The sequence below is a fragment of the Equus asinus genome, chromosome 2 (assembly GCF_041296235.1).
Source record: "Equus asinus isolate D_3611 breed Donkey chromosome 2, EquAss-T2T_v2, whole genome shotgun sequence".
NCBI classification, from domain to species: Eukaryota; Metazoa; Chordata; class Mammalia; order Perissodactyla; family Equidae; genus Equus; species Equus asinus.
In genome coordinates, this window is record NC_091791.1 from 114,815,001 (window position 1) to 114,828,952 (window position 13,952).

The following is a 13,952-nucleotide window of genomic DNA, read 5'->3' on the forward strand; positions in this document are numbered from 1 at the left end:
TTACCTTTCCTAATATAATATTTTCCTAAAATATTACTTTTGATTCTTGATTTAAGGTTTATGACTCAAAATTATTAATTCTCATACTTGATTTTAGAAAAGTTGTGGAAGTGTTGCCTAGTATGTGCTTTAAAAAGTAAATTATTGAAATTATTGAATCAAAGCAGTGTCACTATAAACTGATTTTAGCCCATTTTGCTTTAGTTACCAGGAAGCTCAATATCTTGTTTGTGTTCAGTTAGAATCATTTTTAGTCAAATCTTCTAATAAGAATATTTCTCCTTACCCTGTTTTCAGTTGTCTCATGTCTTTTTGCCTTTTCATTTTTAGTCACTTTATGCTTTTCTCTTTTGTGAGAATGTGTACTCTGAAGCCAAGTTCCAGTCTCTAAACTAATGAATTGAAACCACTCTGTGCCTCAGTTTCTTCATCTGTAAAATGGGGAGAATGATAGTATATTCCTGCAAATGTGTGTTGTCACATGTGAAGTACTTAGAGCCTTGACTATGGGGATTGCTTAGTGCATCTTAGTTAGCATTATAATTGTCATTATTACTGATTTATCTAAGGGAGATTATTTTTCAGTTGTATGATTGACAAAACCATGGTTAAGTTCAAAAGTAAGGGAGCTAGGGAGAAAAAAATAAGCCATCTGTATTCTTTTTGGAAAGCAAGTATGCTGTAAATAGTAAAAAATAATTAAAACTCATTTTGTTATGCAAAGGGCCTTAACATGTAAATGAAATTGGACTTTGCTGGCTTCAGGAAGGGTAATTATGCAATTCCTGGGAATGTGGTATCTCCCTGAGAACCCTTTCTGCCCACGTTGGTGCTTGGAAATAGTGGACCCTTCCTTTACTTTTTCCTCGTTTATTCAGTACACCTGAGATGAGTGTTGAGTCCCTTCAGGTGCCTGGGTGGGGGAGTTTGCAGCTTGAACAACACAGATGTCTGCTTTCACGGGGTTGCATTTTACTGAGGGAGATAGAAACTAAAACAGAAAATTACAGTGTGTGAAAAGTGCTATGAAAATTGAGGAGTGGGCTGGAGAAGTTCTGCTTTGTGTGTAGAATGTCAGGCAGAGAGTGTCCCTGGAGAGGTGATGTTTGATGTGAGACTTGAGAGTGCGGAGGAGCCCGTTGTGCGGAGGTCTGGGGGCCTGCATCCAGGCAGCATGGAGAGCGTGTGCACACCCCCTGAGAACGGGGAGAGCTTGCTGAGGCGGAGAGTCTCAGAGGAGCTCCGGACCAAAGCCCCGGGAGCCAGCCATGTGGGGGAAGGTGACAGGAACGTAGGGCCAGGGGTGCTTGGCCTCAGAAGCCCTGGCGAGCAGACCGACTTGTGTTCTCTGAGTACTGGGAAGCTGTTGAAGGGGTTTAGGCAGGTGAGGGATGTGTTTCACAGTTTACACAAGCCTCCTGTGGATTGGGGGTGGAGGGTGGCCAGGGGAGCCCCCGGAGGGCTGGTTGAACCTTGGTGGGCTAGGCAAAGGCCTTGACTGCGCTAGGTCCAGCAGCAGTGGAGAGAAGTGAACTTGTATGAAATATTTTGGGAGTAGGACAGGAGTAGGGGCAGGGCTGAGGCTGCAGTGGACGGAAGCTGAAAGGGCCCCTCTCATGGCCTGGGGCCCCTCATCACCTGGGAAAGGTCTCATGAGGAAGCTTCCATGGGGAGTGTGGCTGGGAAGGCACAGGTAGGAAGTAGCCATCCTGTGGAGTGCGAAGGCAGACTTCCCAGGGGAGCTCTGGCCAGACGGAGGTGCCGGAGTAAGTGCTCATTTGCAACCTCATCTCGAATTAAGGTGAAACCAGGGGCCAGCCTGGTGGCCCAGTGGTTAATTTTACAAATTCGGCTTCAATGGCCCAGGGTTCGCTGGTTTGGATCCTGGGGCCAGAGCTACCCACTGCTTGTCAAACCATGCTGTGGCAGGCATCCCACATATAAAGTAGAGGAAGATGGGGACAAATGGGCTCAGGGCCAGTCTTCCTCAGCAAAAAGAGGAGGATTGGTGGCAGATGTTAGCTCAGGGCTAATCTTCCTCAAAACAAAACAAACAAACAAAAATAAAGTGAAATCAGTCAGACTGGGCCTGTTATTTTTCCAGCACAATTCAGGGAGCTGGGTACAGGCTCTGAGGTCAACATGGACACTGTGACTAGGGGGTCTAGGTGAACAGTATGTTCACTGGTGAGTGGTGGACTGGTTGACTCTGGGTCGGGTATGTAGGCCTACAGGACAAGAGTTGCTTACAGCTGGGGAAGTGGGGATCCTGGTGGGGGCAAGTGTGTCAGGTAGGGGTCTTGGTGAAGTTGGGGAATTGTTGTCTTCAGTAAATGAGCTGAAAGGATTGGTGGTAGAGGTCAGTGAGTGAAATGCTTGAAATCTAGATTTCAAGGATGATGCAGTTCATCAGAGACAGAAGGTGGAGAAAGGGGTTATTGGTGAGGAGGTATTGAAACTGAGTGTATTCTTCATCCTCACAGATGTTGAAGTCACAGGCCATGATGGTGGAGGCCATGATGGCAAGAGACATGAGGTAGAGCAGGCAGAAGATGACAGGAGGCTGGTAGATGTCTGCAAGAAGGAACGTGAGCTTCCAAGGAATGGGAGGCTTTCCAGGAGGGAAGAATGATTTAGAAGTAGCCATGGGAAGAAAGGAGGACTCCTCCATCGGTCTCAGCCCTGAATGGGAGGGCTGTGAGAAGAGCCATCCCCCACTTGAGAGGGCTGTAGGGGAAGCCACGTTCTCAGCCAGGTTTTAGAGAAGGAAGGAGACAGAGGGTGGAGGGGAGAGGTTGAGGATGTGGAAGAAGATGCTGCTCCTGGTTTGGCAGTTCCACGCAGTGCTGGGGAAAGGTTTGGGTGAGATGAGGGCTGGTAACTGTGGCTGGTGGCGATGGAGGTAGCTGGGGAGAGGAGGCGTGATGGGCTTGGTTTGGATGGCCTCTTGAGGGTAGGGCTAGGTTCAAGCTCACAGCCGGGTGCATAGGGGCTGCTCCTGACCCTCTGGACTGTGGGAGGGGCTGGGGTGGGGAGGCTGGGCCAGCCTCCAGGCACTTTCTCCCTGTTGTATTCTCTTTTCTTATTGACCTTAGAATTGTCTATTAACATATTATAAGAGAATTAGAGCAAGAGTTTGTGAGCAAATTTTTACATTTAGAGGCAATTTCTTTTACTCTTATTTGCTCATATTTGCACATACTGATACTGCATGCTTTTCTTTCAGGTGTGAGTCCAAAATACAATGACTGTGTACTCAAAGTGTTACAGAATCAGTTGGGCAGATGTCCTTGTTTTTAGTATCTAAAAGTGCAGTGAGAAGTTGTCTTTCTTCAGCTAAGTGGTTTTATAGCATTTCAGCATTGCTATCTCTCAGAGTGTCCCTGAAGTTATTTTTGAAAATCCCAAGTAATTCTCTTAGTTTGCGTAGCATCCCTCTGGCTATCTCTGACTCAATGATTAAGTTACCCAATCTACACCTTAATATAATTCTGAAGTCAGTTACGTGTTTATGTGGTTGCTGCCAGATTGTTGAGTGAATGAATGAATGAGTACTAAAAATCGGAAATGATAAGCTGATCAATATTACATTTGTATAATGGAACATGTTGTGTAATAATACAGTATGAATGTTTTTATCTTTCTAGTTGGGTAGCCTGTATTAGTTCTTCTAGGCCACTCCAGTGGAATACTGGTAAATTATTACTAGAATAAAATGTAAATAACCCTTATATTTTCAAAACACACTTTTACCCTTCTGAATTAGATCTAGTGGGTAGGATGTGGTAATTTTTTATATATGTGCTCATTCACATTTGAAGCTTGGATCGCGTGGTTTTCTTCCCCAGATATGCAGCAGCTGCACACATGCTGAGTGACATTTCTACTGCAATGGCCAATGGGAACTGGAAAGAAGCTAAAGAGCTCTCTCAGTGTGCAAAAAGGGATTGGAACAAGCTGAAAAACCACCCTTCCCTGAGGTGAGATTTTTTTTTAGGTACTTGTCAAAATTTACTTATTGGCCAAGTTGTTCCAACCACATAAGGTAATTTTCTTCACAAAGAACATACTCCTTTTTTTCTGTGGACTTGAATTTCTGATTTGCTTTGTGTAGAGTCAAGGTGCTGCATGAAAGAGAAGAAATGTCTAAAAGTTTGAAGTGAATTTTCTGTAACTCAGGCCCTTGTGCAACAGGCATTCAAGTGAACACACACACAGCTTTGAGCTTGCAGTCTTTGGGTGTGTTGGCTTCTCTGAGTGGTGGTCAGCTGCATTTAAATTTGGGGAAACCCAGCAGCAGGACAGAAGTTGTGGGAAGCATGCTAGATGTGTTCTTCAGTGGAAATTCAAGTAGGCGTTATTCTGAAAAAGAAAACTAAATTGAACATTTATTTTAAAAGTTCAAGTACACAGCACATCACCCTTCTTTGTTTTTGTTTGTTCAATGTTAAACATATTTCGTATTTGTTAAGAAATTTTTACCTCTGTTGTGACTAGTGATGAGAAAATCTAGTATTGTTAAATATCTCTTTCAAAAAGACATTTGGGACATAAAGTTCATACAGAAAAAATATTGCCTTAAAAACCAGAGTGAAGAAAATGGCCTTTACTGTTAAGAAAAAAATAACTGAATGCTTTGCCTATATTTTGTTTGGGAGGATTCTGTAATTCAGATGGAAAATTGATGCATTTCCTAAAAGACCTTTCTAGAAATGAGGTAACCAATGTGGATTTGTTACGCTTGTGATGTGTACATACGTTGGAGGATTTTCTTAAGATAATTTAGGAAAATTTGTTAACATTTCTCAGACCAAACAGCAAAAAAATGTTTTAAAACAAGTTAATAGATGATTTTCTTCATTGAAAAAAAAAAAAGAAATCTTTACCAGGAAGTTAGATTGCTACAGAACAAAGGTTGGTAGACTTCTTCTGTGAAGGGCCAGCTAGTCAATATTTTAGGCTTTGCAGGTCATATGGTCTCTGTTGCAGCTACTTAACTCTGCCATTGTGCTGCAAGAGCAGCCACAGGCAGAGCGTGAAGGAATGAGTGGGGCTGTGTTCCAATGTGGCTTTATTTAGGGACTTTGAGATAAGAGTTTCACATAATTTTTACATACCGCAGACTAGTCTCCTTTTGGTTTATTTTAACCATTTAAAAATGGGAAAACCATGCTTAGTTTGCAGGACATACAAAAATCAGGTGGTGGGCCCTGGGTTTGGCCCGAGGGTCGTAGTTTACTGACCTCCTGCTTAGAATATTACCAGTTCTCATTTTACTCCACTGTCTAAGTGACCTAGGAAATGGTGGCTGGCTGTAAGGATGTAGGTTTGTGGTGTAGAAAATTGTACACAACTGACAGTATTTTTTAAAAGGTAGGAATTGAATCTGCTCTCTTACTTCGCGTAATTGTCTTACAACAAATAAACCAGATTACTAAACTGCTGGTGTGCGTCTTCATTTCAGATACCATGAGAATCTACCACTCTTTCTTCGGTGTTTTACTGTCGGGTGGATTTATACAAGGATTTTGTCTCGGACTGTTGAAATACTGCAGAGACTTCACATGTATGAGGTGAGAGCACAAGCTGCAGGCCCCGCTCTTGCTGATGTGTCTGTGATAAGCTGTGGAGGAGAGCCTGCCGTGCTCTCGACATTTTCCATGTGTTTGGGCAGTGTACAGTAATGTAATGAAAGCGTACCTCATGTGGGCAGCCTGCTGTCTCCTGGGTGGTGGGAAGACGGCCGAAGACCACCAACTGTTTCGTCTGCTCATGAGTTGAGTGTGCACCAGGATGCCTGGGGGTTATGGACAGAGCCCTGCAGGGAACCCAGACAGGGCCTGCAGCTGAGTCTGAGCCCCTTTCAGAACTCCGTGTGGGACTTGGGAGGTCTTCAGAACTCTCTGAGGTGGAGACTGCACATCTGCTTGTGTTTCCCTGACAGCTGTCCTGGACTGTCTGGAAGTAATTTACAATCACAAGTCAGAAATTTGGTTGTATCCTTCCTTATACTAAACATTGTGAGATTGCTAGAGTTAACTTTTGTTATGTTTTGACGTTTCTGTATTGAAAAATGATGTTTTGCAAAGGATATGCTGCAGCTGGGTTTCTTGACCTGGGTCCCTGGATCCTAAGAGGATCCATGGGATGAGCTTCTGGAGTCTGTAAACTCCACAATTGTGCGTATATGGGGGTTTGTGCATTTTTCTGAGGAGAATCATTAGATGTTTCAAGGAGATTCATGAACCACAAAAGATTAATATAAAGAATCACCAAACAGTTTGTGTGTAGATCCAGAAAGTCTCCCTGTTGAGGTGGGATCCTTGGGTGAAGACACCCATCGTTACTGTCTTGCCCTTGCCAAATTCCTCACACTGTGGGCCCTGTGATCTCCTGGGTTCCCAGGAGCATGTGGGTCTGCAGCCCCTGACCAGTGCTCGGCCACCTAGAGCTTGAGCCTCTGCGGCCCTGCGCTGGTTGACTTGGTTTGCAGAGAACACGTGCACAGATCTCTGTGTGCTCGCCAGTTGGCAGGGGACCTGCGAAGAATGTAGGGATGCCTCGGAGCTCAGGCCCACCCTAGAGGGACGTCTCCGAGTCCCTGTCCTGTTAGTCTGGGATCCTTGGCCTTATTTTAGGAAGGAAAGGTATGCTTTATAAATATACTTTGCAAATTTTATTGGCTACTAAATATAATTAGAGTTTTTTGGTGTGTGAGTCTAATGAGCCCCCTTTGTTGTTGTTGTTGCAACAGGAAGCAGTCAAGGAACTTGAAGACCTTTTGTCCCAGAAAGTGTACTGTCCTGACAGCAGAGGCCGGTGGTGGGACAGACTGGCTCTCAACTTGCACCAGCACTTGAAACGCCTTGAACCGGTACTCAGTGACTAGATATATCCAAGCCTTCTTTTTGCTTTTGCATAAATTTAAAAAATATGGCGAACTAGTAATACCTTAAAAATGTCAATACAGGGGCCGGCCCAGTAGCACAGCAGTTAAGTGCGCACATTCCGCTTTGGCGGCCCTGGGTTCACGGGTTCGGATCCTGGGTGCAAACATGGCACTGCTTGGCAAGCCATGCTGTGGTAGGCGTCCCACATGTAAAGTAGAGGAAGATGGGCACGGATGTTAGCTCAGGGCTAGTCTTCCTCAGCAAAAAGAGGACGCTTGGCAGCAGTTAGCTCAGGGCTAATCTTCCTCAAAAAAAAAAAAGTAAATATAATTTGAATGTTTATTTTTTTAGCATTCTTCTTTTGTCTGTGTTCCTCCAACCCCAAAAGAAGTAGCAAGGATGCTAACACAAGCGTTACAGTGAAGACAGGAGACTTTTGTCTTCCCATCACTGATTTGGGAGATGGGTTGGCAGGAGGATCTGGTTGGGATTTAGGAAATAAGATCTAGGGAGAGTTAGACGTCTCCACCCTCAGCAGGTGCTTCCTTTTCTGGAAATGGTGATTTTATTAACTTTTTGCTTGGGGCCTCCAGGTAGGAAGATTGACGAAAGGTGTCCTTTCCCTTGGGAAGTGTATTGTCTGACTAGCCCTGAGCAGGCAACCTTCTCTCCTGGGCGCTGGTATTCTCTGTGCCAAGGATCTTGGGAGTCCAAGTATCCTGTTAGCTGCCTTGGTCTAGCAGGGTGGTGCCTCTGAAGCCTGCTGCTGCTGTGCCCAGCGACAACAGTGGCTCTTTGTGTGGCTGCCCGAGGCTCCACCTGTCTCCACGCCAGCTTTGCATTTGTGTTGAATGGAGGGGACTGTGCCTCTTTTGTTTTTCCCAGTGGCACATTAAGTGAATCAGGGTGATGCAGGGGCGGAAAAATTGACCCTGGGTGTGGAAATATGACATACTGTTTGTACTGCCTGAAGCTGAAAAAGTGCCTTGTTACCTAAAGTGCTTCAGGCCAGTGAGGGCTGTTTTTGCTCTGGGAGGCGCGTGTGGTGCTTCCCTGCCTCTTGCTGTTTGCTCGGGCTGAAATAGCAAGAGAAGGCGTCCGTTAGCCCAGAACGAAACTGGCGAAAGGTGGTTTATGCTGGCTCTTTCTTTCAATGAAATAAAGATTCAAAAGAGTGGACAAATTTCCCCCTTGTTCTACTAATAGGAGCGTTCCCTCCTATTCTCAGAGATAGACAAGCCGCTGAGCTTATTTTTGAGATTGATGGAAAATCATAGTTCCTTTTAGCCTTTTCCCAAAGATCTTACAGGTCACACTCATAATCTTTATTATTTTGTTACCATTCCTTCTGTTCTTTACATCGGTCTCCAGTGATGGAATCTACCAGCAGAGTGTTGCTTCCTGCAAAGTGCCCAGGAGCTGGCCAGGCCAGGCAGAGGAGCAACCCGGCCAGGCCCCGCCGGCACTGGCCCCTGCTGGGGTAACAGCGCACCTCAGTGTCTCATTCTCTCTTCTTGATTCCTTTGGACTTCTCCACTCCTGATGGCCTGATCCTTCATTGATTTGCAGGGTTGTGGTTTTTTTTTTGACTTTTTATTCTTTTATTGTAGTAAAATATATATAAGTAAAACTTGCCATTTTAACAATCTTTAGGTGTACAATTGAGTGGCATTAATTATACTCCCAATGTTGTGCCAGCATCACCACCATCTATTTCCAAACCTTTTCATCACTCCCAACAGAAGCTCTGCCCCATTAAGCAATAACTTCTCATTCTCTCCTCCCCCCAGCCCCTAGTAACCTCTAATCTACTTTCTGTTTTTATGAATTTGCCTGTTCTAGATAGTTCATGTAAGTGGAATCATATAATATTTGTCCTTTTATGCCTGGTTTATTTCACTTAGCATAGTGTCCTCAAGGTTCATCTATGTTGTAACAGGTATCAGAATTGCCTTCCTTTTCAAGGCTGAATAATATTCCATTGTATGGATAGACCACATTTTATTTATCCATTCATCTGTTGATGGACACTTGGGTTGTTTCCACATTTTGGCGATTGTGAATAATGCTGCTCTGAACATGGGTATACCAATATCTGTTCGAAACTCTGCTTTCATTTCTTTTAGATGTATACCCAGAAGTAGAATTGCTGGGTCATATGGTAATTCTGCGTTTAGCTTTTGGAGGAACTGCCAAACTGTTTTTCAGTGTTTGAGTCATTTTTACATTCCTGCTGGCAATGCATGAGTGTCCCAATTTCTCCCACTTCCTCACCAACACTTAGCATTTTCCATTTTTCTGATTATAGTCATCCTGGTAGGTGTGAACTGATATCCTAGTGTGGTTTTTTTGGGGGGGTATTTTTGTTTGTTTATTTGTCCAACTCTGAATAACCTTAGGAAATGCATCTGACATCTCCAAACCTAAGGTTCTTCTCCCTGTAAATGAGGAATTTGGACCAGCTCTGTGGTTCCTGACTGTACGTGAGACTTACCTGGGAGCTCTGAAACAGTCGGACGCCTGTACCCCTGGCCTGGAGGTGCTCATTCTGTGGATTGGGCGGAGACATATGTCTTCTGTCAGAGCTCCCCAGGTGATGCCCTGAGGACCACTGAGCCAGGACTTTCTCTCCAGTCTTCTTCAGCCCACCAACCAGGGGTGTCCCTGACTGTCTAGGTCTCTGAGGATGTGCCAGCTGATACCTACCACATCTGCACATATCACCAGAAAGCAGTGTCAGGAGCTCGGCCACTTGTGCTCCAGACATGAATAGTCAGGGATTATGAGTCATCTGTGCATTCAGAGTATCAGAATGAGACTTAGGGAGATATCCTTATTGTCTGGAAGTACTGCTTTGCCCATTTGCTAATTAGCACAATTGAATGAATAATTCACCGTGGGGTTTCCTGTCACACTAAATTGGTGGATGCTGCCAGAGGGTCTTTTAGGATCTCACTGTGGGATCATATTCTTTGCTAGGCTATCAAGTGCATCACAGAAGGGCTGGCTGACCCAGAAGTGAGAACAGGACATCGTCTTTCACTTTATCAGAGAGCTGTGCGCCTGAGGGAGTCTCCAAGCTGTCGGAAGTATAGGCGCCTCTTCCATCAGCTCCCAGAAATAACTGTGGAAGATGTTACACATGTGAGTGAATATTTGGGCCCTTTGTATTTAAATCTAATTACTGAGTTTTTTTCCTGACTGGAAGTAGCACAAGAACTTTTAGTGTGCATTTTTCTCTTAGACATAGAAAAATCTAATGCTCATTTTAGACACTGACTTGGCTGTTGCTCCCTGTTTCACACCAGTGCCTCCCAGGTCAGAAGGCTGGGCTGGCTGCGGCGTGGGTAGCTCATGCCTCGGGAGTTTCTCTAAAACTCCTGAGTCAGAAGCTCACAGCCTTTGTCAGGTTCACCTGCTTGATCAGGGGCCTGGAGAGCAGCTCTTGGGGCCACATGCTCCCTGTGGGCTGGGGCAGTGACCTTTCTGCATCCTGGCAGGTACCAGAGTGTGGGGTCACATGGCCACATGCTCTGCTAGGAATGAGTGGCTTTGAGGGGCCTAGGAAAGTGCATCCTCAGGACACCAAAGTCAGGTTTGCAGGGATTGTAGCTGAAGTGAGGCTAATCCACGTTCTCCCACTGCTGTTCCAGGTGACCATCACGGGCCGCCTGTGCCCGCAGAGTGGGATGGGCAAGTCTGTGTTTGTGATGGAGGCCGAGGAGGCCACTGCCCCTGCTACAGTCCTGTGTTCCGTGGAGGAGCTGGCGCTGGCTTATTACAGACGTGGTGGCTTCGACCAGGGTAATGTGCAGCATTTTTCTCAGCCCACCACTGACTGTGTGACGGACAGTATTGCTAGATGGTTTGCCAGCAGCAGGTGGCTGTTGTCTATCGTCCTCTGCCCCGAGAGGAAGATGCTGGTGACTGGGAGGTGTGGACGAGAATTTTACTAACTTCTATTTGTTAAAGGCCATCTTCTATTCAGCCAGTATCCGCCACCTAGCGCCCATGAGGAACAGTGCTCTCTGGTGAGATGTTAGAAGTGAGGGAGACTGGTTTTGCTCTCAGAGAGTTATTAGGCAGAGGACCCACAGAGATGCTGCCTGATAACCAAACCAGTTAGAGGAGACAGGAGCTAGGAGCTGGGGCAAGGCCGCTTCCAAAAGGAGGGAGCAGGCCTCATAGGTAATGACTTTAAGGAGATTGAAGGACCACGTCCTGGGATGACAGCACCAGTGGAACCAGAGAAGTTGCCAGAAAGAGCAGTGATTTGAATTCCTTGTAAGATGAGCTCTCTTGATCCCCTGTGAGGGAGGAGAATAAAAGTCAATAAGAATCTGAGCTTTTCCTGTCTTCCTTTCCGAGAAGTTCGTGGCGATCACATTGCTCCTTCTGCTGCACCATCTTTTTGGTACATTTCCGGGGAACTGAGAGACCTCAGAGTGAAATGGTGGCACCTTTGATGGAAATGAAATCAGTGGAGAGAAACACCACTTATTCCCACTGACTGAGCTTGTTGCTGCCTTCACTTTCTTTGTTTTCTTTTTTATTGGTAGGAGAGGAGAGGACCTTCTGTGTGTGTGTGTGTGTGTCTGTGTGTATGTTTGTGTGGTGCAGGGGCCAGTGGTCTGGCACCTCTTGTGCTTGAGTGTGACTTTGTGCTCTTGGAGCTGCTGCTGAGATAGTTTTTGTTTCTGAGACCACAATGCAGTGGGACCAGAGTCAAGGTTGCCTCCAGGGCTCTTTTTTCTGGGCTACTTGGCATCTGCTTCATTTTGGATTTTGTAGGTTTCATTCAGAGGCCATTTTCTGAAATATGTAGAGCCCAAGTGAGAATTAATTTTGCCAAGTTCCAAGAATGGGAGCCTTGAAGCTAAAGCCCAGAACTCTTGTGCTTTTGCAGGGTAGAAAGGAGGGCTGTTGAAGGCATCGGTGTCTCTGCTGCTTGGGACGTAAAGGCACAATAATGAGAGACCACTGTGGCATGCACATGAGCTTAGAATCTAAGAAATTTAATAGCCAAGGACTAGGGATGCTGCTTGCCAGCCCTTATGGGCCTGGACCCGAAATCCTGTACCTCGTTTCCTCTCAGAACCCGTTGTCCCCTGTGTCCCCTCTGAGAGTGCTGGGAGCTGACCACCAGTGCCCCCACCTTCCACCCAACGCATGTGCTGTCCTCAGGGCCAGGTGCTTCAGAGCGTGGCATGCAGTCTCCCGAGGTCTGGGTTCTGCGCCTCGGAGGGGGACCTGTCCTTGGGAGCTAGTGGCCGTCTGTGTGTGTGACATATACGTGTGACCGAGGAGGTCTCAGAGAGGAAATGCACAGGGGAAGGGGGCAAAGTCCATATTTGGGCATTGGGACTGGGCCATTTGAGAAGAACCTGAAACACACAGAAGAGAGCCTCCAGCATGCTTCCTAGCGTGGTTTTTTGTGGGGCCTTTTGTGCCCAGGAAGTGGCTGGTTTTGGTTGAAGGTGTTAGCACCCTTGCAGAGGTATTTCTTCTCCACAGAGACATTTGAGAGTGAGGGCCCCCCTATGGGAGGGTCTGTTAACCCACAGCCGTGCCCCGTAGTCTACAGTAACCGTGTCATAGAGCAACCCCAAACTTGCACAGTGTATGTTGGTGCTTGTGGGCGAGAGTTGCTCTGGGCGTCTCTTGTCACCATGTAAGCCTTGTGACCATAATAGTAGCAAAGAGGTTTTTTAAAAAAAATAATTCACTTATCTCTTATGTCTTTCGGAAACTGTTTATGTTTGTGGTTTATCTGCATCAGCGTCTCTTCCCCTCTTTTCTTTTTTCTTTGATTTTGGTCTCAGAGAATGAACCATGGATTCAGTCCTTTATCTAAGGCCCAGGCTAAAGAAAAGACATCAAGAATTTATCTTTTAATTGGTAAAATGAATTTGGCAGTCTTTGTCCTTAGTGGAACGTAGTACTGAATAGAAAAAGTAAAATTAAACACTGTGAGACGGGAGCTGCAGAGGAAGCTGTCATCTGCCCAGCGGAGATGAGGAAGAGGGCGAGGCAGTTATCCTGGAGATCCGCAGGGCCTGGCTCTAGTCTTGTTTTCTTTTTTAAAACTTTCTTGTGGAAGATATTGGACATGCCTTTGTCCAGAAGTGGGGAGGTATGATGAACCCCATGTACCTACCCAGCTTCCTTCAGTCTTTCCTCCGTCCTCCCTCCCCCCGATTTTGGAAGCAGACACCAGAGGTTGGCTCATGTGGTCTCTTCCGGGGTGGGGGCATCAAGTCCATCCTCATGTCCAGGAGGACTCCCTCTGTGCCCATGCTGAAGGGTTACTAGGATGAAAAACACTGTGTCTTCAAATATGTGTAAATCAGGACAGTATTTCACTTCAGTATTGTGTCAGTGTTCAGAAGATTAATGAGGATCATAAAGCAACAGCTACAAGATGGGATTTTATAAAACATAGGTAATTTCTGCTGAGTGTAAAGACAACGGTTAAGACTAATCCATGCGATCATCTTTATTACTTACAGGGCAGGGTGATGCTCTTGGGGCAGAAGTGCAGATGCCAGTGAAGACAGAGATATGATAGACTTCAAAGGTTAGAATAACAGAATGAGAATTCAGCCCCCAGACAGGTCAGGAGACGTGTGAACGGAGCATGGAGGGAAGAAAGAGCAAGCATCGGGGCATGTGGTGGGCAGGCTGCGAGCCAGGCACAGCGACATGCTTTCTGTTTAGCCATGAGCCTGGAGAACAGATGGACAATTCCAATTCTAGAATATAAAATATTTTTTATATAAAATATTCTTTTCATTTATTAAAATTGATGTGATGAAAATGAGCAGAACCCTGGTCATCAGTCTTAATCTAGAGGTAAGGGCAGTCTCAAACCCCTTCCAGAGAAGTCTGTTTTTGAGTGACTCAGAAGGATCTCACCAAAAACGATTCACTTACGATGAAATGCATGGTGCGCACTGCTTGGGAGTTCAGGAATTCTGACACCCGGTGTTCTGAGTGGCCAGTGTACACACCCAGGCAGAAAGCAGGATGGAAATCAAGCTCCAGCTTTCCTCCTGGCTGGGC

At 45.8% G+C, this 13,952-nt stretch overlaps 1 protein-coding gene across 5 annotated transcripts in view; it reads left to right on the forward strand.

Annotated features, from left to right (window-relative positions):
- The window catches only part of FAN1 (FANCD2 and FANCI associated nuclease 1), a 30,796-nt gene that overhangs the window by 10,945 nt on the left and 5,899 nt on the right, over positions 1 to 13,952 (forward strand). For all 5 annotated transcript variants that reach the window (XR_011497889.1, XR_011497888.1, XM_044763099.2 and 2 more), the window contains exons 6-10: positions 3,849 to 3,980; positions 5,465 to 5,573; positions 6,755 to 6,874; positions 9,870 to 10,034; positions 10,544 to 10,694. Coding sequence is in view for 3 of the 5 variants with exons in the window: in XM_044763099.2 (XP_044619034.1) it covers positions 3,849 to 3,980; positions 5,465 to 5,573; positions 6,755 to 6,874; positions 9,870 to 10,034; positions 10,544 to 10,694 (677 nt within the window). In the remaining 2 variants the exon portion in view is untranslated. The remainder of the gene's footprint in view (positions 1 to 3,848; positions 3,981 to 5,464; positions 5,574 to 6,754; positions 6,875 to 9,869; positions 10,035 to 10,543; positions 10,695 to 13,952) is intronic.